The 25,637-nt window shown below is 56.2% G+C and overlaps 1 protein-coding gene across 11 annotated transcripts in view; it reads left to right on the plus strand.

The window, feature by feature from the left end:
- Positions 1-3,674: 3,674 nt before the first annotated feature.
- The window catches only part of TMEM94 (transmembrane protein 94), a 31,487-nt gene continuing 9,524 nt past the window's right edge, over positions 3,675-25,637 (plus strand). For 6 of the 11 annotated variants that reach the window (XM_036412486.2, XM_045572184.1, XM_045572185.1 and 3 more), the window contains exons 1-8: positions 3,684-3,792; positions 13,519-13,646; positions 22,682-22,801; positions 23,071-23,198; positions 23,658-23,794; positions 24,474-24,676; positions 25,005-25,156; positions 25,501-25,603. In XM_036412486.2, the coding sequence (XP_036268379.2) occupies positions 13,554-13,646; positions 22,682-22,801; positions 23,071-23,198; positions 23,658-23,794; positions 24,474-24,676; positions 25,005-25,156; positions 25,501-25,603 (936 nt within the window). In that variant the 5' untranslated portion in view covers positions 3,684-3,792; positions 13,519-13,553. Of the gene's footprint in view, positions 3,793-13,518; positions 13,647-17,110; positions 17,311-22,681; positions 22,802-23,070; positions 23,199-23,657; positions 23,795-24,473; positions 24,677-25,004; positions 25,157-25,500; positions 25,604-25,637 lie in introns of those variants that run through there. The other 5 variants (XM_045572188.1, XM_036412485.2, XM_036412488.2 and 2 more) reach the window with 5 other exon arrangements.

A 25,637-nucleotide genomic window follows, 5' to 3' on the forward strand; every position in this document is an offset into this window, starting at 1 on the left:
ACAACGTTGTAACAGCTTTCTTAAAGTCCAGTGACGTTAAAATTAGCTGAAACCGGTTTGGCTCAGTGGATAGAGTGTCGGCCTGCAGACTGAAGGGTCCCGGGTTCGATTCCGATCAAGGGCATGTACCTTGGTTGTGGGCACATCCCCAGTAGGGGGTGTGCAGGAGGCAGCTGATGAATGACTGTCTCTCATCGATGTTTCTTTTCTTTTTTTATTTATTTTTTAATATATTTTATTGATTTTGTATAGAGAGGGAGAGAGATAGAGAGTTAGAAACATCGATGAGAGAGAGTCATCAATCAGCTGCCTCTTGCACACCCCCTACTGGGGATATGCCCACAACCAAGGTACATGCCCTTGACCGGAATCGAACCCGGGACCTTTCAGTCCCCAAGCTGACGCTCTATCCATTGAGCCAAACTGGTTTCGTCTGTTTCTTTTCCTTTTTTAAAAAATATATATTTTATTGATATTTTATAGAGAGGAAGAGAGAGGGATAGAGTTAGAAACATCTATGAGAGAGAAACATGGATCGGTTGCCTCTTGCACACCCCCCACTGGGGATGCGCGCACAACCAAGATACATGCCCTTGACCGACCGCAATTGAACCTGGGACCCTTCAGTCCACAGGCCGATGCTCTATCCACTGAGCCAAACTGGTTTTGGCTCATCGATGTTTCTAACTTTCTCTCTCCCTTCCTCTGTAAAAAAATCAATAAAGTATATTTAAAAAATAAAATAAAAAATAAACAAAGTCGTGTGAAGTTGAGTGTTTCAGCTAAATCTCTTAAATATTCCAGTGGCACTAAAGGAATGAAGCAGTGATTCCCTGTGAGCTGTGCTAGCTAAGGGGAAGTCCCCGGATGTTACTACACTGGCTCCTGTAACAGTGACAACATCAGAGCGGGAGAGAGCCTCTGATGGATGGTTCATTAGCTACATGGCAGAAAGTGTCCGGAGATCAGACGACTTAATGCTGAAGGCATTTCCTCCCCCTCCTCCTCTCTCTTCCTTCTCCCCGTCTTCTCTTTTCCCTCGAGCCCACCCCTCCTCCATCTTCTGTTTTAAGAGAGATGAGAACTGTAAATGTTGATTCAGCTAGGGGGAAGATCCAATGAAAAGGAAGCAACTGAAGTTGCTAGAGAGAGTGGATAATTGGGTACTAATTCACTTATTTAGCAAACATTTATCAGGCACCTACAGTGTGCCAGGTACTTTGTTTTTGTTTCTTTAGATTTTTATTTATTTGTTTAAAAATCTTTATTACTGAAAATATTACATTTGCCCCCTTTTTTCCCATTGACCCTTCTAGCTTGCCCCCGCCCCCAGCCCCAGGCCTTCACCACCGATTGTCTGTGTCCATGGTTTTGCATACATGTGCGCTTTGCTTCTGCCATCTGAGCCACTTCTATAAAGGAGTTCCCGGAATCTGAATTCAAATATTAGGACTGGGCTTTCCCCACCCAATCAGAGCTGTGCAGCTATCTTCACTGACCAATCAGAGCAGCTCTATTCCAACCAATCAGGACAGCACCTTTTGGATGCACCAAACTGTGAGGATCTGGAGTCCTCATTTGCATGAGGATAGGCCAGTCAAGGACCATCTACAGAAGTCCGTTACCCTCTTTTTTTTTTTTTTTTTTTTAAATATATATATATATTTTATTGATTTTTTACAGAGAGGAAGAGAGAGTGATAGAGAGTCAGAAACATCGATGAGAGAGAATCATCGATCAGTCCCCTCCTGCACATCCCCTACTGGGGATGTGCCCGCAGCCAAGGTACATGCCCTTGACCGAAATCGAACCCAGGACCCTTCAGTCCGCAGGCCGACGCTCTATCCACTGAGCCAAACAGGTTTCGGCAATAAAAACATATTTTTAAAAATGCAATATCTGACTAGTCAGATTTAAAAAATATATTTTATTTATTTTTTTCAGAGAGGGAGAGGGATAGAGAGAAACATGGATCAGCTGCCTCCTGCACGCCCCTTACTGGGGATAAGGGACCTGACCTTTTTCTCCTTAGTTTGTCAAGTAAAAAAATGACAACAGCCAACACAACAATAGCGGTCAGGTGTGAATAAATCAAAATTATACTTTTCCCCCCCAAATTGGCAATAATATATATTTTGGTGTGCCACAGAATTGTAGTAATTAGTCTATGTGCCATGAGATGAAAAAGACTGAAACCCACTGATTTAGGGGATGGTGGTGAACCTGTGTGGCTGCAGGACAGTTTAGCCTGTGGGCGTTAAACCTGGAGCTAAGACTGAGTTGATTTAGGTCAGCGGTCGGCAAACTCAATTAGTCAACCATCAACAGTACGACGATTGACATTTCTTTTGAGAGCCACATTTTTTAAACTTAAACTTCTTCTAACGCCACTTCTTCAAAATAGACTCACCCAGGCCGTGGTTATTTTGTGGAAGAGCCACACTCAAGGGGCCAAAGAGCCGCATGTAGCTCGTGAGCCGCGGTTTGCTGGCCACTGATTTAGGTCTTTAAATGACTTGGCCTATTTGCAGAAACAAACTGCAGAGGATTTTTGCCAGCAGGAAAGTGACATGATTCTACCAGTGTTTTTTTTTTTTCTTTTTCTTTTTTTCCTACCAGTGTTTTAGGCAACAGCGAAAAGAGTTCAAACATACAAGATTAGGTACTCAAATGGCATCTTCTTGTCCAGCTGAGAAAAGAGATTTTTAACTCCATAATTAAATTCTCTTAGGGGGAAAGGGCACTTATTTCTCAGAGCCACATGACCCTCTTCCCATTTTATAAACAGATTTAAAAAAACAACACCCCACACAAAACAAACAAATCTCCAGACTTGGATCTCTGGGAAAACAGAAGTAAATACTGACACAGGCTTGCTTTGTTTTCCCAAGAGAGGTCTCCTAGGCGATTTCTCTAATTATCTAGGGGGGGAAATTTAACTTGCTTTTTCCCTTTTGAGGGGAGAGCAGCAGTGTTACCTTCGATTCACCAGCTTGAGTTTGGACGCAGTCTTAGTTCCTTAGGGACTCTCTCCGAGGCCTCTGAACAAGGTGTCTCTAGGCATTTGTTCCCAGCAACAAGGAGGAAGGTTAGAAGTAGGAGGCTGGGGCCCTCTCCACCAGGCTTATTTAAAAAAGACAAAAACTAAGGCGGTGCCCTTAGCTGGTTTGGTTCAGTGGATAGAGCGCTGGCCTGCGGACTCAAGGGTCCCTGGTTCGATTCCGGCCAAGGGCATGTACCTTGGTTTCAGGCACATCCCCAGTGGGGGGTGTATAGGAGGCAGCTGATGGATGTTTCTAACTCTATCCTTCTCCCTTCTTCTCTGTAAAAAAAACCAATAAAATATATTTTAAAAAAACATTAAGGCGGGCTGGGGAAAGGGAATAATCCCGTAAGCATCCCCATGGAGGCAGAAGCTGTGCCCTCGCCCCTGGAAAGGACCTCTGCACCTGGGTGATCCGCCCAAGGATGCACAGGGCTTGCCCGCTCCCCGGCTGGCTTCCCTGGGCACTTAGTTCCGCCAGGCTCCCAAAGGGGCGGTTGCAGCTTCAGCCTGGCGCGCCGCGCAGCCAATGAGAAGCCAGGAACCCGCGCCCATCTCTAACGCTGACCAATCGGCGCCCAGGACTTTAGCTTGCGAATGGCGTCTCCGCGGTCAGCGAAGGGAGCCAAGCCCCCTTCGAGCTGCCAGTAACAGACATGGCGGCGCCCCTTGGAGGAGGGGACGCGGAGTGAGGGGGGAGGCAGGGAGGGGCGTGGACGCAGGCGAGGAGGACAGACCCCCGGGCCCGGGTAAGTACCAGGAGGCCCGTGGCCCGAAGCCAGGGCGCCAGGGAGCGTGGGGCTCCGCCTTCCGCGTCCCCTGCATTCTCGGCCCGGGCGACTGACTGGAGTCTGGGGTCTGCGCCCAGGCCGGGGCCTGGGGGGTCCCTCCGGAGGGGGCGTCGGGGGACTGGCTCCTGCCTCCGGCTCCTGGCCTCAGCTTTCCTTCTCTCAGCCGCTCGCGCTCGCCCTCGGCCCCGGCGGGGCCCACGGCGTGTCCCGAGCCCGATCCAAACCTCCCGCCAACAAAGAGACCCGGCCCCCGCTGGCCCCCGGCTGGTCGGCGTGTGGCGGCCGGGCCGGGCCCGGAGGGCTGTCTCCGCGGACGGACAGGCCTCTGGGGGCAGCCCCGGCCCCCGCCCGCCTCGACCCCAACACACACCGTGGTCTCCGGGGCGCGCCCACCGCGGCCGCCGCCGCCGCGCCCCGTGCCCGCTGCCCGGCCGCCCCACCCCAGCAGCAAGCTGCAGTGTGAAGCATGCCCTGCCTTTATATTATTATTATTATTATTATTATTATTATTATTATTATTTTTTTTGCTTTTTGCTTTTCTTTCTACCTTCCCAGACTCGTTTAAAGACTCACTAGAAACCAGCCGAGGACCACCGTGCGTGGCATCCTACACACTGGTGTCGGGGCTGTGTTCTCACTCCTCTGCCGCACACCCTACCGCCCGGTTCTTACAGCCCGTTCCTCCGGTGCCGCCGGGCTCACCCGCCCGGAGCCCCGTGTCAGCGGGGGACGCCCCGCGCCCCTCCCGTTGGTGCGGAGCCGCCGGCGCACCGGCCTGTGCATTGGCGTGGTCACGTGGCGCCGCATCCCACTCGGCAGAGTTTTCCGAATTTTCGTGTGGCTCTTGGGGGGAAAGAAAGGAAGGAGCTCGGCGTTGAATCTGCTTCCCTTCTGGTGTGGGAGCCTGCGGACTGGGGGAGAGGATGGCTTTCTCAGGCTTTCTCCCAGACACCCAGCTTCTGAGGCACAGCTCGTATGCCTGGGCTCCTAGAGGAGGCAAGTGAGGAGAAGGGAGGTGTTTTGTTGTTTTTTTAAAACACGTGTATTTCATGTGTGTGCATCGTATCTGTGAGCTCTGACCTCTGAGAGGAGGGGAGTTGTTCCTTGTGTATTTTACAGATGTGGAGGCTAAGTGCTGGAAGAGGCAGAGAGGCAGGGCCAGGGTCACCAAGAGCCAGGGGTGAGCTAAGTCGAGATCCCTGAATTGTTTGTCTCGGAGAGCCAGGTGTGAGCGGACGAACTCAAGTTCCCTAACTTCTCCAGGCCTCTAGCAGGGTAGTTGGGAGCTTTAAATGAGATTGTATATAAGAGGTCCCTAGCATGGGGTCTAGCACTTACTAGGTTTTTTTTTTTTTTTTAATATATTTTATTTTTAACAGAGAGGAAGGGAGAGGGAGAGAGAGTTAGAAACATCGATGAAAGAGAGACATCAATCAGCTGCCTCCTGCACACCTCCTACTGGGGATGTGCCCACAACCAAGGTACATACCTTTGACCGGAATCGAACCTGGGACCTTTCATACCACAGGCTGAGGCTCTATCCACTAGCCACACCAGTTAGGCCTTACTAGGTTTTTAAGACATTTTTGCATTCACTAATTTTAAGTAACCAGCACGTAGGGAGTTCATGGGCTGATTGCTTGTATAAATATTTCTTGTGGTCTCTCTCTCTCTCTCTCTCTCTCTCTCTCTCTCTCTCTCTCTCTCTCTATTTTGGGCCATCAGTGATTAGCATGATCCTCAGGGAAGGCAGGGAGGGGTGGAGTCAGGGCAAAGTAGCCTCTTCCTCCATTTTCGGGAACCACTGTGGTGTCATTAGAGATGTTACTAAGGGGCAGGTGCCGTGTAAGAACGGGGCAGGGGCCTAGGAAGTCTGAGAGCCCCCGAGGAAAGAAATATCACTGTGCTCTGTCTTTCCGGTAATCTTAGCAAGAGAAGAGCTGCTCTTAGTATTCTAACCAGATAGTTTAAATTTCTTTGAAAAAGAAAACAACCATGGGCCAAAAGAATCAAATAAAAGTGACCTGTGGATTAAAACACTGAAAATCACGGTGAAGACCAGAACACACCAGAACATGACTGTCACTAAGCCTGTAAAAGGGGGGTAGCATTAACTCCCCACTACTCCGCAAGTCTTATTTCAGCTGCCATGTCAGCGTTAGCTTCCCTGCTCACGGGTTCTCTTTGTCAGAACCACAGAAAGGAGCCCTGGCTGGTGTGGCTCAGTTGGTTGGGCATCGCCCAGTCCGTGCCCATGTCCAGGTTGTGGGCTCCGTCCCCGGTAGAGGGCATTCAAGAGGCAGCCTCTTGGCCGAAACTGGTTTGGCTCAATGGATAGAGCGTCGGCCTGCGGACTGAAAGGTCCCGGGTTCGATTCCCGTCAAGGGCATGTACCTTGGTTGCGGGCACATCCCCAGTAGGGGATGTGCAAGAGGCAGCTGATTGATGATTCTCTCTCATCGATGTTTCTAACTCTCTATCCCTCTCTCTTCCTCTCTGTAAAAAACCAATAAAATATACTTAAAAAAAAGAAAAGAAAAAAAGAAAGAAAGTAGAAAAACAGATAATTAAAAAAAAAAAAAGAGGCAGCCTCTTGAATGCCCTCTACCGGTTTCTCATCTATGTTTCTCTCCCTCTCCCCCTAAAAATCAATAAAAAATCTAAACAAAATAAAAGAATTACAGAAAGGAAAACTGTTTGAGGTTGGGTACCATGGAGTAGTGCGTTGGCAGGGAGGTGGAGGACAAACCACCCCCTTGCTAATCAGCTGCCAAATAATTGAGAGTTAACTGCCCTTGAACCCCCACCCCCACCCCGCCCCTTGTCTGTGCTGACCCGACATCAGAAGATTAGACGGGAGAGCCAGGCCTGGGCCTTGAGATGCAAGAAAACAGAAAGGCCTTCACATGTCTATTTTGAGAAGTTGCTAGGGAGAGCCAGCTCCAAGGGTGGAGAATCAGCCTTTCGGAAAGCTTAACCCCTTCAGGACTAATGAGAAGTGAAGGTGGCAATCCTTGGGCCCCTCCACCCACCCATCCCCCATCCCACCACACTCTTTCCTTAACGCTGGGCTTGGGGGACAGCTTCTATAGGCAGAGGGAGGAGTGCTAATGTAAATATGACCTACACCCAAGGCTTCGTTGAATCTCATTTGGTAAGCCAAGTATGAGCTCTTACTAAGCAGCTGGAGCCTCTACCAGGGGTCCTCAAGCTTTTTAAAGTGGGGGCCAGATCACGGTCCCTCAGAGAGCTGGAGGGCCGGACTATATGAACTACTAATTCCTACTGTAACACCTCAGCTGCGCTCACTGCCCAAAAAACCTGGCAGGCCGGATCAGACTCCTCTGCGGGCCGCATGTGGCCCGCGGGCCGTAGTTTGAAGACGCCTGCACCCCTTTCTTGGCGTTCAGATGAGAAGGTTCTAGGTCATGGATGGCACTTCTCCGTTGGTAGATGTGTGTCAGTCTCTGGTTTTTTTTTTACTGAACTTGTTGGGGTGACATTGGTTAATGGAATTATATGGCTTTCAGGTGCACCATGCTGTAATACATCAGTATGTCAGTATTTTTTTAATCTTGTTATCGTGTCTTGTCTCCAGGACAGCGGTTTTCTTTACTTGAAAAGGCAGGCGCCTTTAAAGCCGTTGTTTGCATCCCAGTTTCCCGGGAGGCCGGATCTGTTGACAATAGCGCAGGTGAACCGAGGGACGCCAGAGCGAGGCCGTGGCTGTGGCAGGGACGTTTTCTCCCGGAAGGACCTGCCAGCCGCGCTGTGTGGTTTGGGTGATCATCAGGGCTTGGTGTAATCATAAGCTTTGCCAGAGACGGTAGTAAACAGTGGGTCGCGTGGCGCGGTGAGCAGGGGAAGGGCCGGAGTTAGACCCGCGGAGGCCTGCACCCGCCCGAGCGCATCTCACACGGTCGCTTTGGGTTTTGCTAGCTCCAGAGGCCTCAAGCGACCGAGGAGGGGCCGCCTTGGGAGGAGGCCCTCTCAGGGCCTTGGGGGAACTAGAAATCTTAGTGCAATCAGGTGAATCCAGTTTTCTGAATTTCAGGATCCTCTTGATAAAGAGACTCACGGTAGAAGTCTTCCTTAGCAGAACAGAAAAATATTGGGAACCACTTGGAAAAGGTGCATACTGGAGAGAGACTCAAAGGTCTCTTTAAATAGAGCATAAAACATGCTCAAGTTGATATGGAGTATCTTTTTTTTTAAAAAAAATATATATTTTATTGATTTTTTTACAGAGAGGAAGGGAGAAGGATGAGAGTTAGAAACATCGATGAGAGAGAAACACCGATCAGTTGCCTCTTGCACACACTCTACTGGGGGTGTGCCTGCAACCAAGGTACATGCCCTTGACCAGAATCAAACCCGGGACCCTTCAGTCCGCAGGCCAACGTTCTATCCACTGAGCCACACCGGTTAGGGCAACATGGAGCATCTTTTCGTATGCTATAAGCCACAGGTTTCTTAGTTTTTAATCTCTCAGGGTTGGAAAATAACATTAAATCCATCTGTTTCTCACCCTGGCCGGTGTGGCTCAGTTGGCTGAATGTCATTCCATGCACTGCAAGGTCAGAGGTTCCCGGTCAGGGCGCACGCCCAGGTCGCAGCACCTGCTCGGGTTTTGGTTTGATCCCTGGTTCGGGTGCATCCAGGAGGCAACCGTTCGATGTTTCTCTCTCTTCCTCTCTCTCTACAAAAATCAATAAAAACGTTTTAAAAAGTAGCGTTGTTTAAAAAAAAAAAAAAAAAAGTATTTTCTTATTTGCTATCTGATGTATTCATAATGTCCCGGCCTCTGCTTAGATCTCTGCGGTGACAGGGAACTCATTCCTCTTCGGGCAGCCTATTTCTATTTTAAAAAATATTTTTCTAATTATGTGAAGGATGAAGCTCGTATTGAGTCCCACACTACCTCCTTATCTCTCCCCCGAGCTGACCTAGTCCCTGTTTTCAGAGTCTCCCGGAGTAAGCCTGGCCCTCCCTCCCCCTCGCAGCCATCTCTCTCTCCTGGTCCTGCTCCCACCCGAGGGTTTTGGTGTGTGTCTGCTAGTGAGTGTCTTCCTACCATTTCTCACGCGATGATTTCTCCCATCTGACGGCCGCTGTCTGGCAGCATTCCGGTTTCGTCAGTGTCCTCCTTACAGTGTGTGACGGACAGATGAACAGCATATTCCAGGTGGGAGCGTTTTCGTACGGAGATCAGCTTAGCCCGTCTGTGGATGAGGCCTGGATGTGAGTAGAATCCGGACAGCCGTGCCGCTGGTGTTGAAATGGCTTTAAGAGGAGTCTTGCACGATAGCTCTGGAACCTAAATGCGGGACTTCGTATTGAAACAATGACGGTTTAAATGAATCTGTTAGATGTGGCCCATTATTTCAGCCTGTTGAGATCTTTTTGGATCTCGACTTTCGTCTACTTTCCAGGTTTATGCCATCTAGGAATTTGATTAGCATACCATCTGTTTCCTCACTCAAGTCATTGATCAAATTATCAACGAGGACGCCACCCACATAGAGCACTGAGGCTTGTTATTAAAACCCTCCCCCGCCTCCCCCCAGAAAACCTTCCCCCATGCCCAGCAGGTGTGGCTCAGTGGTTGAGTGTCAGCCCATGCACCAAGAGGCCACCGGATTTCCAGCCGGACCCCCAGCAGGGGCTGTACAGGAGGCAGCTGATCTATATTGATGTTTCTCATCTGATGTCTCTATCTCTCCCTCTCCTTTCCGCTCTCCCTAAAATCAATAAAAACAAAAACCTCCCCCAGCAGGACATGCATCCATCCATTAGTACTCTCTGGGCACAGCTTTGGATGAAAACAATTCCGCCCAATTGCGGTTTTGCTATGTTGGGCGTGGCTAGGACGCAAGCTCAGCTCATGAAGGTTATATTAGAAGGGCGGAGGACGGTCAACCCCTTACCTCACCTTCAACCTAAACCCATGTGGTTCATGTTCATGCCAGTTTCTGAGTTTGGCCTCAGGAAGCACCCAGTCATTTGTTTTCCTGGGTTGTTTGCTGCCTTCGCGCTAACCAAACAAGCCAGGTCAAATCAGCATCTTTTGAAAAGACGCCTGCATTTCTCTGGTGCTTTTGTTGGTTCTTGCTTGGGTTGTTCTCCCTCTTCTCACTCAAGCTTTCTTAAAGGCACAGTGCAGGCCTTGCTTCTTTTGGGAGCGATCCCTGGCTTCCCCCTCCCCTCCCCCCCCAGTGATCTCTTTCTCCCAGACATCCCGCAGCACCTGTTTGCAGTCCTCATTTAGTATTTTAATGCCCACTTGCATTTTTGTTATAATTTTTTAAAATTTCTTTATTGATTAAGGTATCACATATTTGTCCTCATCCCCCAATCCCATCCCACACCCCTCCCCACGCATGCCCCCACACCCCCGCTGTGCGTGACCACTGGTTAGGCTCATATGCACGCTCACAAGTCCTTTGGTTGATCTCTCTCCCTTACCCCCACCCTCCCCTGCCTTCCCTCTGTTGTCATTTTTTACAATAGCCCCAAGCTGGCTATATTATGTAAATCCCTTGAGGGAAGGGACCACATCTAATATGATTTGAAAACGTGATCATTCCTTACACTTATTAAATATATGCAGTATTTTCTTTAATGAATCATGGTTGTTTTTTGGTTTCTTTTTTGTTCTAAGAAATCTCTGCTTATCTTAAGATTACCCCCACCCCCCATATTTTCTTCTAGAAGTTTTGTAGCTTTTTTACATTTAGATGTGTGATCTATGTTGAGTTTAACTAAAAGACAAAAATCATTTACCTTTCCATATAAATTTTAGAATCAGTTTGTTTAATTTCTACAAAAATGTCTGCTGAGACTTTTTTTTTTTTAAATATACTTTATTGATATTTTACAGAGAGGAGGAAGGGAGAGAGATAGAGAGCTAGAAACGTCGATGAGAGAGAAACATTGACCAGCTGCCTCTTGCACACCCCTACAGGGGATGTGCCCGCAACCAATGTACATGCCCTTGACCAGAATCGAACCTGGGACCTTTCAGTCCGCAGACCAACGCTTTACCACTGAGCCAAATCGGTTTCGGCCTCTGCTGAGACTTTTGAGATTGTATTGAATCCATAGATAATTCAGGGGATAATTGACATCTTAATACAGAATCTTCCAATCCATGAACATGGTCTTCCATTTTTCCATTTATTTAGGCCTTCTTTAATTTATCTCATCAGTAAACAGATCTTATATATATTTTTGTTAAAGTCATCATTAAGTATTTCATGTTTTTTGTACTATTGGGATATTTACATTTTTCATTCTGTATTTCATAATAGCCTAGTATAATTTATGTTTGTGTTTTGTATTTTGACCTTGTGTTCTGCAACCTTGCATGTTTATTTGTTCTAATATCTTATTCGTGTATTCCTTAAGATTTTTTATACATACAATCTAGTCTTCTGCAAATACAGTTTTACTTATTTAATTACAATCTTTATGCCTTTTCTTTTTCTTCTTACTTTTGAGTCCTCATTTTTCATCTCAGCAGTACTTTGGTCATATTTCTCGTTTGCCGATAACAGTAATGACAACTATGTATTAAGACCTACTATGGCCCTGGCCGGTGTGGCTCAGTGTTTTGAGCATCATCTCCCACACCAGAAGGTCACCATTTCAATTCCAGGTCGGGGCATATGCCCAGGTTATGGCTTCCATCCCAGTTGGGGTGTGGCTGGGGTGAGGGGGTGAGTGCAGGAGGCAGCTGGTCTATGTTTCTCACATCAATCTTTCTAAAATCAATAAAAACATTTTAAAAAAACACCTACTATATATCAAATACTGTTCTCGATCCTCTGCATGTAATATTTTACATAGTTCTTGCTGCTCCTCTGTGAAATAAGTATTATCGTTTCCATTCTATGAACAGGGTCATTGGGGCTCAGAGAGACACGTCCTTTGCAAAGGTCAGTTAGCATCTGATAGTATTGGAGTCAGGATTTGAACCCAGTGGTATTTGGCTTTGTTCTCTCCCCCTCCCACCCTACCTCCTCTGTGGGCCAGGCACTGAACTGGCCCTTTAAGGACCCAGCTACTGGTTTCAGATCAGACAGTTGAGGACAGCTCTCTGCCAGAACCCCATGTATGGCGTGATGGGAAAACAGAGACTCAGAAAAATGGCCCGCTCCTGGCTGCCCTCTCTGGACCTCTGTGGTTCCAGCTGGCCGCGGAGTTATTTCCCTCCTTCATTGTTGGCAGGAGTGAAGCACAGTTGCCATCCGGTGCCTTTCCCGGTGTGGCAGCTACCTCACCCAGGCCTGCTGGCATGGTGTCCCGGGGACCTTGAGCTGTACTTGTAAACAGGGCCCGGAGGCCTGAGGCAGAGCGGCCTTGGGGAGAAGCGGATCGGCCTCTCAGGATCCCATCGCAGCTGCTGCCAGGACCCAGTGCCCTGCAGGGCCCGGCTGCTCCCAGCGCCCTGTCCGTCTCTGCCCGTGGGGCTGGCTCAGCTTTGAAAGCCCTGGCGGGAAGGGCAGGGTGGGCAGAGACTTGGCAGCGCAGGCCGGGAACATGGGCACCGATGCCTCCTGGTGCGGAATTGGATGGGACTTCAGAGAGGAGCTGGTGGCCGCGGAGCCTGGGCCTTCTGGCTGGGCTCCTCCGGACACAGCTTCTTTTGTTTCTAGACAGCGCCTTTCTGGATCATTCTCCGGGCTCCTGACCGGCCCTTCCTAACGAGGCTCTGCTGCCGGCCCGGGGAGAACTGGTTTAGTCAGCAGGTTCCCGCTTTCTCCAGGAGCACCTGGCACCAACGCCGATGACTCAGTGGCGCTCTTTACCCAATACGCCCCGCTCTGAGATCACGAAAGTGTGTTGGCAGCAGGATGGGTGGGCGAGGGTCAGGGGTCGTGTGGGGATTGTATGTCCTTGTGGACATTTGCCCGGGTGCCTGGTGGCACTGCCCTGTCAGCAAACCACACGGGGGGCCTGGCTGTCCACGGGCATGTGTGAGTTTCCCAGCACGTGGACATAGACGGATGCCCGGCTCCTGGGGGCACCTCGCCCGCCCTTGCCACCAATCTCCTGCTTATTCCAGAGGGATCTAGATTTCCATCTTACCCAACAGCTTACCTTCACTTTCTAAAACGCTGATAAGCCAAAGGCTTTTCCTGCCTGAGTCAGCGAGTGAAAGGGTACAGAGGGGTGGAGACATAGACACCTCCGAAAGTGAGAGTGAAAAGACGGACAGCTTGCACCCCTCCCCCAGCATCCTCGCTGATGGCCGCGAAGCTGGGCTCCGGAGCGGGGCTGGCCAGGGCCCCGGGGGGCAGGGCACCCCCTCTCCATCCACCGCTCTGTCCTGTAGATCAGTGTGTCCCAAACTTCTCTCATGATGGGAATCACCTGGTGGAGTTGTTAAAATACAGATTCCTGAATCCCAACTAAGAAGTGCTGAACTAGAAATTTTGGGAACATATAGGTAAAATTGTATACTTAACTAGTGCTCTAAGATTTTACCTATATGTTCCCAAAAATTCTAGTTTAGCACTTCTTAGTTGGGATTCAGGAATCTTATTTAACAACTCCACCAGGTGATTCCCATCATGAGAGAAGTTTGGGAAACCCTGCTGTAGATGATCGCCTTGTGTTTCACAAGCGCCTCCTGCTCCGAGACCGGCCTGATGTGATCTCTCTCTCCTCCTCCCCCCACAGATGCTGTGACGGTGACGGAGTCCCCGGGTTTGTACATGTCGGGGCGGAGCCTTCCCTTTGGGGGTGACCACGCGCACCTGGGCATGCCTGCAGCACCCGGGGCCCATGGAGCTCAAGGAGAAGGTGCGGTAGGCCATCGGGTCCCTGTGGGTATCGGCTGGGCGTCTGTCGGACTCTCCCTGTTTGCGTTCGCCTGGGAGGCCCTCATTCGGGGCCTCTAAACCCAAAGTGCAAGACAGGCGGGCTGTGGGCCTGGGGGTGTGAGTGCGCTCCCCAGGAGGGTGCTGTGCTGGGCTGGAAAGCAGAGCCTGGGGAGCCGGCGGGAGACAGAGATGGACCGGGAACGTGACTGCAGGGAGCAGGTTTCTGATCTGGGCTGGCTCCGAGCCAGCCTTTCACTTCTTGCCCCGGGGCGTGCGATTTTGCTTGTTTGCTCTTCGCTGGGGCTCTGTCCCAACCTGCGGAGCCCGCCGGGCACCATCCCTGTGGTTAGAGCAAAGCTCCCCGGCAGCCGGCACACGCAGGTGAGGCCAGGCCGCCCTCCCCGCCCGGCCGCGGTGCCCCGCCTCCGGGCGCTCCGCACGCTTCGCATCAGGCCCATTTGCCACCGGTCAGCTTTCCTCTCCTGGACGGAGGCTGCCCCCGAGGAGGGTCTTTCTCTCCCGCCTGGACTCCGCCACACTTCTAACGGGTCCCCGTCTCGGACTCCTCCTGCTGGGCTGTCAGAGAGAGCTGCCCAAAACGCGGAGCTGACCTTTCGTCACCCCTGCGAGGAAGTCGCCGGTGGCTTCGTGCCGCCTGCTGATGCCTGAGCCCCCCGGAGTCCCGCCCGTGGCCATGGGCCCCGCGTCCCCAGCCTCCCCAGCCTCCCCCGCTGGGGCATACCACATTTAAGCAGTGGCCCTAAAATGCTCCCGCCTTTTTTCCTGGCAAACTCCTACTGTTTGTTCTTCCAGATTCATGTAAGCGTCACCTTTTCTCCATAAACCCTCCTTCCCCTCCCCGGAGGTCCGCTGTTAGCATCACAGACCTCCGCCATCGGACTTGCTACCCTGCATTCAATAATCTGTCCCCTGGAGTGGCAGCAAGGGCTTGGTCATACTGATGCACTTGAACTTCTGTAGAGTGACCTTTCTGCCAAGGAGATCTCAGGAAGTCCGGAGAAGGAGCTGTAGCCGCCGGGGCTGCCTGGCTGAGGGCTGACTGTCAGCTCCAGGCGCCACGTGCCCCGGGTCCGGCGGGGGAACAGGCTGGTGCGCCTGAGCCTGAGGCGGGTGTGCTCAGTCTTCTGTTCACAGATGCCTGGCTGCCCTGCAGGGTGGCCTGGCCGGGCCCGGCACACCGGAAGCACGCTGGCCTCTGCCCTCGCCGCCTGGGTGCAAGGCTAGGAACCCCGAGGCTGTTGCGATGTGCCACGCGGTGGCCTGCCTGGTGAGGCCCACTGTCCGCAAAACCGAGGACAGTACTGTGCTCCGGCCCCAGCCCATGGCTGGTGAACCCAGAAGCTGGGCTCTGTGACCAGGGGGCTGGCTCCTCTCTGAAGCCGGAGGGAGAACACGGAGGGCCCAGGCCGGGTGGTTCTCAGGGGCCGCCTTTCCCGGAGGGTTTTTCTCCGTTCTCCTCGTTCTCTTTCGGGGCAGCTGAGGGCCGAGCTAAAAAGCGCCAGCAGCTGCCATGCCTGTGGACACTTCCTGCAGGCCGCTAGCCCTCTCGGCCCCGGGAGCGGCCCTGGCGTAGAGGCGCGGAGGCCGCTGAGCAGTCGGTAGCACAGGCGGCTGACGGGACCCGGGGGCTTTCTGCCTGGGCTCCCGGGCGAGGTGTGTAACTGGGCCTTTCAGGTGACCCCCGTGGCCTCGGCCGGTCATTCTTCTTGGCGGAGTGGGGGAGGGCGAGCCGATGTGGGGGAGGGCCAGCCGATGTGCGGGAGGGCCAGCCGATGTGCGGGAGGGCCAGCCGATGTGCGGGAGGGCCTGTTGTCCCTGCTCTGGCCCGGGACCAGCTTGCTGTTGCTCATTGGTTTTCTGCACCCTGTTCCCCTTCTCTTTGTGGCCTGCCGTCCTCGGGGTTCCCTTAAGAGCCCGCTCTCCCCACTGCCTCCAGCCCAGAGTGGACTTGCTGTAGCAGCAGCAGCCTGGGTGTCTGCGTCTTAGACGCAGAGCTGCCCTTTGGCTCGCTGACGTGTGTGGTGCGGAGGACCCTCTGTGCCGTCTTTCCAGGGCTCCACATGGAGGGAGAGCTTGCTTAGTTGTGGTTCCCAGGGAGCTAAAGGGGGAGCAGGAGCGGGGAGCAGGGGACAGTCCGGCATCTCTCTCCTTGCAGTTCGCGAAGGCTGCCGCGGACTCAGGGGCAGTGGCCAGAAGCTGCTCAGAAGCTGATCCCGCCTCCCCCTGGCTCGCCTCAAGGAGACTTCCTGCCCTTAACCTCTGCACTGCCCACCCCCCTCTCTTTCCCTCTCAGCCCGGTTTGGCCGGGCCCTCTGGGAGCTGGCCCGGAGGAGGGGGAGGGGAGAGGCCGCTGGAACCCTCCCTTCCCTGCGGCCGAGATGGTGTGTGTCCTCTAGGAACTGGGCCGGAGACGCAGGCTGGGGCTCAAGCCGCACTCTGTGGTCACTGGGCATCAGGCTTCTCCTCTCCCTCGGGTTGTGCAGCCCATCCTAAGGGCGGCCCACACACGTAGTCCCAGGACCTGCCCTCCTTCGCCCGGAGGTGCTGACAGCTCCCTGTGTGCCCACCTCGGGGCCCGGGGCATGCTCAGGCCCTGCTGCTGCCTGGCGGGGCGGCGGTGGGAGCCCAGGTCCCTGCCTCCTCTCTCCGCCCCGCGGCCGCCCAGGCCAAAGCACTTGGCAGGGGTGTGTGAATGCCCGGGGCCACCAGCTGCTGGCGTTGGAGAGCGCTGTGGGGCCCAGCCCCGCGGTGGCCAGCCGGCGCGGGTCCCAGGTGTGGGTCTCCTCCAGGTCCTTCCTCTGGGCCGGCTGTCCCTCTTCCGCTGGATTCTTCCGCTCGCTCCGCTCCGGGCCCTGCCCTGCCCTGGAAGCCACTGCTGCAGCCTTCCCGGTCCTTCCCCTCCTGCAGGATGTGCTGCTATTAATAACGGCGGCGCCCTCTCCCCTGCTTCCCGCACTCTGCCTGTGGGAGCTGTTGTTGGCTTGGCTCCACGCCGGGAGTCTCAGCGATTTGGGGGAGCCCTCGTGATGGCAGGCTCTCCCCTTGCGGCTCCTACCCATCCCCAGTGACTCGGGCCAAGGAAAGGCAGTCCGGGGAGGAGCCCAGGTGCTCCCTGATGCCGGCAGTTGCCCTGACAACAGCAGCGGGTCCTGCGCCGGCCCTCCTCGCCGCCTACCCCCTGGCTGCGCATCGCCCCCTGCTCGCCCCACGGTGGCCTCCTCTGACGAATGGGCCAGCCTCCCGGGCATCTGGCAGAGCATCCACAAACTTTCTCCTCTCGGCCCCCTCTCCCCCCCCCCCCCTCACCCCCCCCCCCCCCCCCCGCGCCGCTGTGCAGCCTGCCTCCTCCTCTTCCCTCCCTCCGTCTGCAGCGAGACTGGAAATAGGTTGAATTAATCAGCAGATTGGAGCTCCGCTGGCTGCATGAGCGGTCGCTGCAGCACCAGCTCCTGGCTCACACGCTCTCTAGCTCTCGCCTTTCTCCTCTCTCTCTCTCTCTCTCTCTCTCTCTCTCTCTCTCTCTCCTCTCTCTGAGGCTGGTGTTGGAAGTTCTGTAGCTGACTCCTCGTGGCTCATGCTCTTTAAACAGGCAGAGCTATGGATGCCCCTCCAGGGCAAGCACAGCAAAGTGAGTATGCCAGCGTGGGCTCACACTTCTGTTCGAATGCCTGCTCCCCGCTTGGTGCGGGAGGCTCCCGGGGTGGGTGGCCCCAGGCCTGGCCACCAGGGGCAGCTCCGGTTACTGGTGGCCGGGACCATGGGAGGGGGCGGGGATGGGAGCCAGAAAGCCGTGTTTCAGGATCTGTCAGCCAGCTCCCGAGTCCCCCAAGCAGGACGGAGCCGAGCCTCCCAGTGGGACCTGGGGCTCCTGGGTGCTGGGCCTGGGTCTCCACGCAGAGCTGGCCGGCAGCTCTGGTCTGGGTGCCAGTCCTCCTCGGGGCCAGGGAGGGCGCTTTTCTCACTGGACCACACCGGTCACGGAGACAGGGGCGACCAGGCCGCGTCTGGGTGGCGGCAGGCAGGGAAGATGGTGCAGGTGCCAAGGTCGGCCTGAGCCTGGAGAGGGAGGGAGGGAGGGCGCTGAGGCTCTGATTGGCCTGGTTACCGGCAGTCGATTCGTGGCTGGCCAGACGCAGCGGAGATTTATCACGGCTGCTGAAAACACCTGGCGTCTGGCGGCCGAGCTCGGCGTCAGTGACTCGGGCTTCGTGCGGCCTCCCCACCTGCCTGGCCACAAAGGCTGTGACCGTGGGACCCGGCACCGGGGCCAGCCAGTTCTAACGAGCGGTTAGCTACTGTCGCTGAGGCCAAGGGTCAAGGCTAAATCCATAACCATCTCCCGGGGCCTCGGGCTGTGATGCTGCTTCTCTCAAAACAGGCGCAGCGGGAAGGCAAAGAGCGGCTGCGCTGACCTCTGGGAGGGTCCCCAGAGGACAGGGGTGGGCGCCTGAGAAACCTGAGGAGGGGGCGCAGGAGAGCACAGGTGTGCTGGCTCCTTAGACCAGTGGTTGGCAAACTGCATCTCACGAGTCACATGCGGCTCTCTGGCCCCTTGAGGTTTTAGTGAAGGCCAGCTTAGGAGTACTCTAATTAAGTTAATAACAATCTACCTACCTATATAGTTTAACTTTAAAAAATGTGGCTCTCCAAAGAAATGTCAATCGTTGTACTATAGATATCTGGCTCTGGTGACTAATGAGTTTGCCGACCACGGCCTTAGACCCACACGCTCAGCTCCGGGGCCTGCAGAGCAGGGCCTGTTTAGCAGCTGGTTCCGTGTGGTTCTGATGGGCAGTCCTTCCAGCACCTGCTGCTCCCGATCCCCTACCCCCTACCCCGCAGCGTCTCCCTTGGATGGTGATCAGGGAGAAGCAGCCCAGCTGTGATGGGGTTTGCTGCCAGCCCCTCCTGACCCGGGCTTCCCAGAGCCTCAGGCTGCTCTCTCTTGGGTCCGGTTGAGCCCTGAGCAGTTAAACTAGCGGATTGGGGTGGTTCTACCTGCAAAGCATCCGTGTAAGCGGAGAAGCAGGGCTCGCCCCCTCTGGTGGAGAGGCTTCGTGTAGCCGTGGCTCTGGCCCCGGGGGCTTCTCTGGAGGCGCCTGCCTGTGGGGTTTGGGGTTTCTGAGCATCTGCGAAGCCAGAAGTGCCTCTGGGGCCTTGAGGCCGGGCAGAGTTCCCTCACCCTCGGGGCGCTGGTAGGCAAGAAAGCCCATCTCGGAGCGCACGTGGGCGCTTCAGGTCCCTGTTCTCAAACAGGCCGGACCCACCCTCGCAGTCTCCCTGCCGGTGCCCAGGCACACTGGGCGCCCAGCCTCACTCCTGCTTTGAAGAAGGTGGGCAGAGCCCGCGCGCCCACCAGCCCTTCCTGGATTTCCCGAGGAAAGGGTGGAGGGCTTCCACCAAGGCCGTCCTCAGCCTGGGCGCTCGCACCAGGAGGAGGAGAGCATGGCCCTGAGCGAACACTGACCGTCTCCGGGCCTGGGCCCTCCTGCCAGGGCCTGGCATGGGGAGAGGCTGTGGCAGGGGATAAGCCAGGCTGGGCGCGGAGAGTGGGCTGGCTCAGCAGGCTGTGTCCTTGCCCAGGGCCAGCCTGTACGGGCAAGCATTTTTGGGGGCGGCATGTAATTACAAAACGGCTTACTTTGCCCCGCTGCCTCTAATCGTTAGTCTGGAGCCAGTGCCCCCGGCCAGACACAACATGCGGGGGCGATGTGCGCAGTCAGCGCTGCGGCCCCTCCCGCCTCCGGGCCCTGCCCAGAGCATCTGCCCCCTGCGGCCTCCCCTCCCGCACCCGCCTGGACTGCAGCGGCCACGGGTCCCAGGGGCGGGGCAGAGAGCGCACGTGGACGGTTGGGCAGGAGGAGGCAGCGCTCATCTTCCCAATCCCAGAGCCGCTGTGAGATGGCTTAGCTGAGCTCTAGGCAAGGGCTCCCTCGGCGTCCGCATCCTCGGGCTGGGAAGCTGGCAGCGGGCCGGGCGGGGCCCCCTCTCAGCAGGACATGGCCCCCAGTTTGGCATCCTCTCCTCATGTCCTGTGAGGGGCGAGGCTGCCAACGCGGAGACGGGCGGGAGGAGGAAATCCAGATCGTTCGTGGGCAAAGCCAGGGCAGACCCAGGAGGGCAGCTGGGGTGATCGGCATGGAGGTGGAGGGCAATAGGCCGAGGCAGCCAGGGCGTCGCCAGCCGGACGACCTTGGCCGGGCTCAGTAGATGACCCCGGTCCCGGTGCCCCAGGCCTAGGGCTCCTCGCTCAGGACAGAATGTGTCCTGGAAGCTCACGGTGCTGCTCTCAGGTGGCCTTGAGATGGACTCCCGCCTCCGCCAATCACCGCCTTTCCTGGGGAGGCGGGCTGTGTTCCTAGGACTCGCCCCCTCCCAGCGGGAGACCTGCCATCGGGGGCTCCCTGGGGGCGCCTCACCCCCAGGAGTTCTGACTCAGTGGTCTAGGGTGGGACCTGGACATCCATGTTGTTAAAAACTCCACGTGTTCCTGATACAGATCCTGGGTGGATGGCCAATGATAAGGCATCAGTGGGGTCTGCAAAGCTACCTGTGTGTGCATTCACTCATTCATTCATTCATTCATTCATTCATCATTCACCATCCACACAGCAGGTGCGGGCTGAGCCGCGGTGTGCTGGGCACTGTGCCGGCAGCTGGCGGGAGGTGTGGGGGTGGAGGAGGCAGTGCCTGCTGTCCAGGAGCTGGCAGTCTGGTGGGAGACACAGGCCAGGCGGTCTGGAAGGACGGTTCTGAGCGAGGCGGACTGTGGGCCAGGCTGCCCAGGGGACTGTGGATACACACACACACACACACACACACACACACACACACACATACTTAGACACACACACACACACTTAGACACACAGAGACACTCACACATACACACTTAGACACACAGACACACACACACAGACACACACTTAGACACACACACACACACAGAGACAGACACACAGACAGACACACACACACAGACAGACAGACACACACAGACAGACACACACACACACAGACAGACACACACACAGAGACACACACACACAGACAGACATATACACACAGACAGACACACACACACACAGAGACAGACACACACACAGACAGACACACACACACACAGAGACAGACATACACACAGACACACACACACACAGAGACACACACAGACACACACACTTACACACACACACACTTACACAGACACACACACACAGACACACACACAGACACAGACACACACATACAGAGACAGACACACACACACACAGACACACACACAGAGACAGACACACACACACAGAGACAGACACACACACACACAGAGACAGACATACACAGACAGACACACACACACACAGAGACAGACACACACACAGACAGACACACACACACACAGAGACAGACATACACACACAGACACACACACAGAGACACACACAGACACACACACTTACACACACACACTTACACAGACACACACACACAGACACACACACACACAGACACACACACAGACACACACACACACAGAGACAGACACACACACAGACAGACACACACACACAGAGACAGACACACACACAGAGACAGACACACACACACAGACAGACATACACACAGACAGACACACACACACAGAGACAGACACACACACAGACAGACACACACACAGAGAGACAGACATACACACAGACACACACACAGAGACACACACAGACACACAGACACACACACTTACACAGACACACACACACAGACACACACACAGACACACACACACACACATACACACTCACACACAGACACATGCACAGACACACACACACACCATAAGCGCAGCCCTGGGTTTGGGGAACACCTCCTGGAGCCAGCGATGTTTGAGTCTGAAAGAGAAGTAGCTGTTGTCTGAGTGAGGAGTGTGTTCTTGGCGGAGGAGATCCAAAGTGTGTGCCGGTGAGCGGAGGAGCGGCTGCACCAGGATGGCAGGAGGGGGCTGGAGCGGGAGGAGCGGCTGCATCGGGATGGCAGGAGGGGGCTGGGAAGCCAGGGGTGCGCTCGGGCTGTGACTGGATAGGAGAGGTCAGGGGGCAGGCGGTGACACGCCTGCTCCGTGGGTGGTTTGGACAGGGAGAGGCTGAAGGCAGCAGTTTTGGGGGGAAGGAAGGCGGGTCTGGACGAGGGGGATTCCAGCTCTGGCCTGGGTGCCTGTGAGATGGTGACTGCGGGAGGGGGGCTTGGGCGGAGGCCGGGAGCGAGCTCAGGTTTGGACACGGGGACAGTGGCGCCTGGGACACAGCTGGGAGGCAGTTCCGTCCGGGCAGCTGCGGCAGGATGGGCTGTGGGTGGATGGAGGGAAGACAACAGTCAGAGAAGAGGAAACACAATGGGGGTTTCAGGCAGGAGGGAGGCGGGGTGAGGGTCACATGGACTGTAGTGTCCGCAGTGTCGGCCGGGGCCCTTCCTGCCCGCCGTCCTCGGACTGGTTCGCAGTCCTCTCTCGGGCACAGCTGCCTTTTTCCCGAGATCGTGTCCTCTCTGGTGCTGTGTGTGGCCATCCCCTCTTTTATGAACCAGTGGTTACGGAAGATGGGATTTTCTTCCTAAATTTCCCCCCAGGTACAATGGAGTGCCAGTATCTCCCTGTTAATGTCCCCCTCCGCCCCAATGGAATCTGAAGGGGCAGCGGTGCGGTAGACTGGGAGGCCAGCAGTGACTGCCTCTGATGGGCTGGGAGGTGCTGTGGCAGGGGGAGAAAGTCAAGTGAAAGGGGGGTCTGGGCCAGAGAGCACCATATAGGAAGCTTTGTTTTAAACTTGGCTTTGAAGAGCAGGAGGCTGTGTACTTCGCTGTCCTTAGTTCAGTGGCGATGGAACATGCTTACACCCCGAGGGAGGGGCTAGCGGAGGCGGAGGGGAGGGTTCGGGAGGAGGGAGGTGGGGCCTGGGACGGGAGAGACCCCCGGGCACATGCTGAGCGCTCCGGCTTCCCTGCAGGGCGAGCCCCCCTTGCCGCTGGGCCTGTCCACACGGAAGGCCCTCGGCATCCTGAAGGAGCAGCTGGAGGCGGTGCTGGAGGGGCACCTGCGTGAGCAGAGGAAGTGCCTCACCTGGAAGGTAGGGAGCCCGGCGGGGGCGGCAGAGAAGCCTGGGCCCATTCTCACGGCCCCGAGGCCCCGCGAGTCATCGCCTAAAACCCGAAAGAAGCCGGGTTTCCTTCCAGTGAGGTCCTGACCCTCCTCTGCAGGAGCCCAGCCGGCGGGCCCCAGCCAGGACCAGAGCGAGAAGACAGAGGCGGCCGGGCTGGGTCGGTGGGCGTGGGGGGAAGGTGGCCCCTTCCCACGTCCTTGTCCCTGCCTCTCACCCCTCGGCCCCCGTCCCCCCAGGAGGTGTGGCGGAGCAGCTTCCTGCACCACAGTAACCGCTGGTCCTGCTTCCACTGGCCGGGCGCCTCGCTCATGCTGCTGGCCGCGCTGCTGCTGCTGGGCTGCTATGGGGGCCAGCCGGCAGGCAGGTATGTGCTCCCGCCCAGCCTCCACCGGCTCCGGCCTTCCCTCTCCCGCCCAGCCTCCACCGGCTCCGGCCTTCCCTCTCCCGCCCAGCCTCCACCGGCTCCGGCCTTCCCTCTCCCGCCCAGCCTCCACCGGCTCCGGCCTTCCCTCTCCCGCCCAGCCTCCACCGGCTCCGGCCTTCCCTCTCCCGCCCAGCCTCCACCGGCTCCGGCCTTCCCTCTCCTGCCGCAGCCGGGTCTGCTGTCCCAGGTCCCATCTCCGGCATCCTCGGGGAGACGGGCTGCTCCCCCGGAACCGCCCCCACAGCGGCGCCTGAGCCGTTCAGGGATCCTAGCCCCTTGGCTAGTTGGTGGCGGAACCAGGCTCGCACTCTTTCGGGAGGACGGGGTGGGCAGTGACTGGAGGCCGGGCCCTGTGCTGGCTGGGCCGGTGCGAGTGGCCGTCACCTTCCTTCCCGCCAGCCACGGGGTGGAGCTGGTGAACGCCTTGGCGCTGTTTCTCCTGCTGCTTCTCAACCTGGTCCTCATCGCGCGGCAGGACCGGCTGAAGCGGCGGGAGGTGGAGTGGAGGCTCCGAGGGATCATCGACCAAATCCAGGGTGAGACCCAGGGGCAGGCGAAGGCGCTCTGTGACGGGCCAGAGGAGGGATCCCCGGAGCCCGCACAGGCGTTGCCGCTGGCCGGCGTGCTGGGGGCTCTGGGCATCGAGCGAGTGAGCAGGACAGTGCGAGCCGGGGCCGCTGTGGGTGCCAGGCAGTGGCCCGGGCAGGCAGGCAGGCTAACAGCAGCCCAGTGGGCTTGCAGGCTTTTCCCTCAGTCTCCAGCCGACAGAAATCTCACCATTCTTCAAGGCCGATCCTCCGCGCTCCCTCTTCCGTGAAGCCACCTCTGATTGCCCCAGCTCTGTGCTCCTGCAGCCCCGGACTTTCCCTAACCCTCTCAGCCCGTCTGTTTGCCTCGTTCACAGTTATCTGCTCATGTGTCTCACTCCCCCTCTTAGGTGGTGGCTCCTCAGGCAGGGCCTGTGTCCTCACCTTTGACCTTGGCACAGGGCTCAGCACGCCCTCAGCAATGGTTGTGAAATGTATCTGAACAGAACAAGGATGCAGAGAACAAGGGCTTGGGTTCAGAGGAGGGGGAAGTGCCGGGCTGAGTGGCTGGGCTGCTGTTGGCTTCATCCCAGCAGCAGCACCAACCCCAGCTTCGCGGGTCGGCCAAGCTCCGTGGTGTGTGCTGGTGCCCCGGGTCAGGTGGTCTCCCTCTTTCCATTCTCGTCAGATGCCCTCAAGGATGGCAAGGAGATCAAGTGGCCCGATGCCATGTACCCCGACCTCCACATGCCCTTTGCACCATCCTGGTCCTTGCACTGGGCCTACAGAGACGGACATCTGGTCAACCTGCCAGTGAGCCTGCTGGTGGAAGGAGACATCATCGCTCTGAGGCCCGGCCAGGAATCGTTCGCCTCTCTGAGGGGGATCAAGGTAGCACGGACGTTTCTCCTTCCCTGGGAATGCAGCCGGGGAGGCCGCAGGCCGCGGCGGGGGGAGGGGGTCCCAGGCTTGATCCGGAAGCTTCCGGGAGGCCAGCTCATAGCTTCGTGGGGAACAAAGAAGGGCTGGGCCGTCTTTCTCCTCCTTGTCCTGTTCTTTCTTCTCTGATCCTCACACCACCAGGAATCCAGCCCCACAGGCCCCACCCCGCTGGCTGCTGACGGATGGCCCTGATCCCATGGGATGCCCGCTTAGCTGGAGTTCCAGGAAGAGGGCCTCCAAGAGCAACCTTTCACCACCGCCCCCCTGTCCCCGGCAGGATGACGAGCACATCGTCCTGGAGCCCGGAGACCTGTTCCCCCCTTTCTCCCCCCCGCCCTCCCCCCGGGGGGAGCTGAAGAAAGGGCCCCAGAACCCCCAGCAGCACCGGCTGTTCCGTGTCCTTGAGACCCCGGTGATTGACAACATCCGGTACGGGTGCTGCCCTGCCTCTCCCGGCTCCCCCCACCCTGACCTCCCTCTTCCCCGGAGCCTCTGTGAGGGGGGGGAGGCGGGGGGGGGCGGTAGTGGGGACACGGACGAAGGAGCCTGTCCGTTCTGAGGCCCCTCAGGCCAGGCCTCCCAGGAGGTTCCTCTTGTCGGCACCTTGTGGGCCCAGTGATGGCTCCCCTCCCAGTCTGACTGCACGGGCCGCCCTCCTGGCCGCCCGGCTGGGCTGAGGAGCAGGAGGGACTCGCAGTCTCAGAGATGCTCGGGGCAGGTGTCAGTGAGGGTCTCCGCCTTTGCCCTGAGCATGGGGTCACCTCTGTCTGCAGATGGTGCCTGGACATGGCCCTGTCCCGCCCCACCACCGCGCTGGACAACGAGAGGTTCACGGTGCAGTCGGTGATGCTGCACTACGCCATGCCCGTGGTCCTGGTGCGTGAGGGGGCGCCGGCGCGGGGCGGGGAGT

The sequence above is a fragment of the Pipistrellus kuhlii genome, unplaced genomic scaffold (assembly GCF_014108245.1).
Source record: "Pipistrellus kuhlii isolate mPipKuh1 unplaced genomic scaffold, mPipKuh1.p scaffold_m20_p_44, whole genome shotgun sequence".
NCBI lineage: Eukaryota > Metazoa > Chordata > Mammalia > Chiroptera > Vespertilionidae > Pipistrellus > Pipistrellus kuhlii.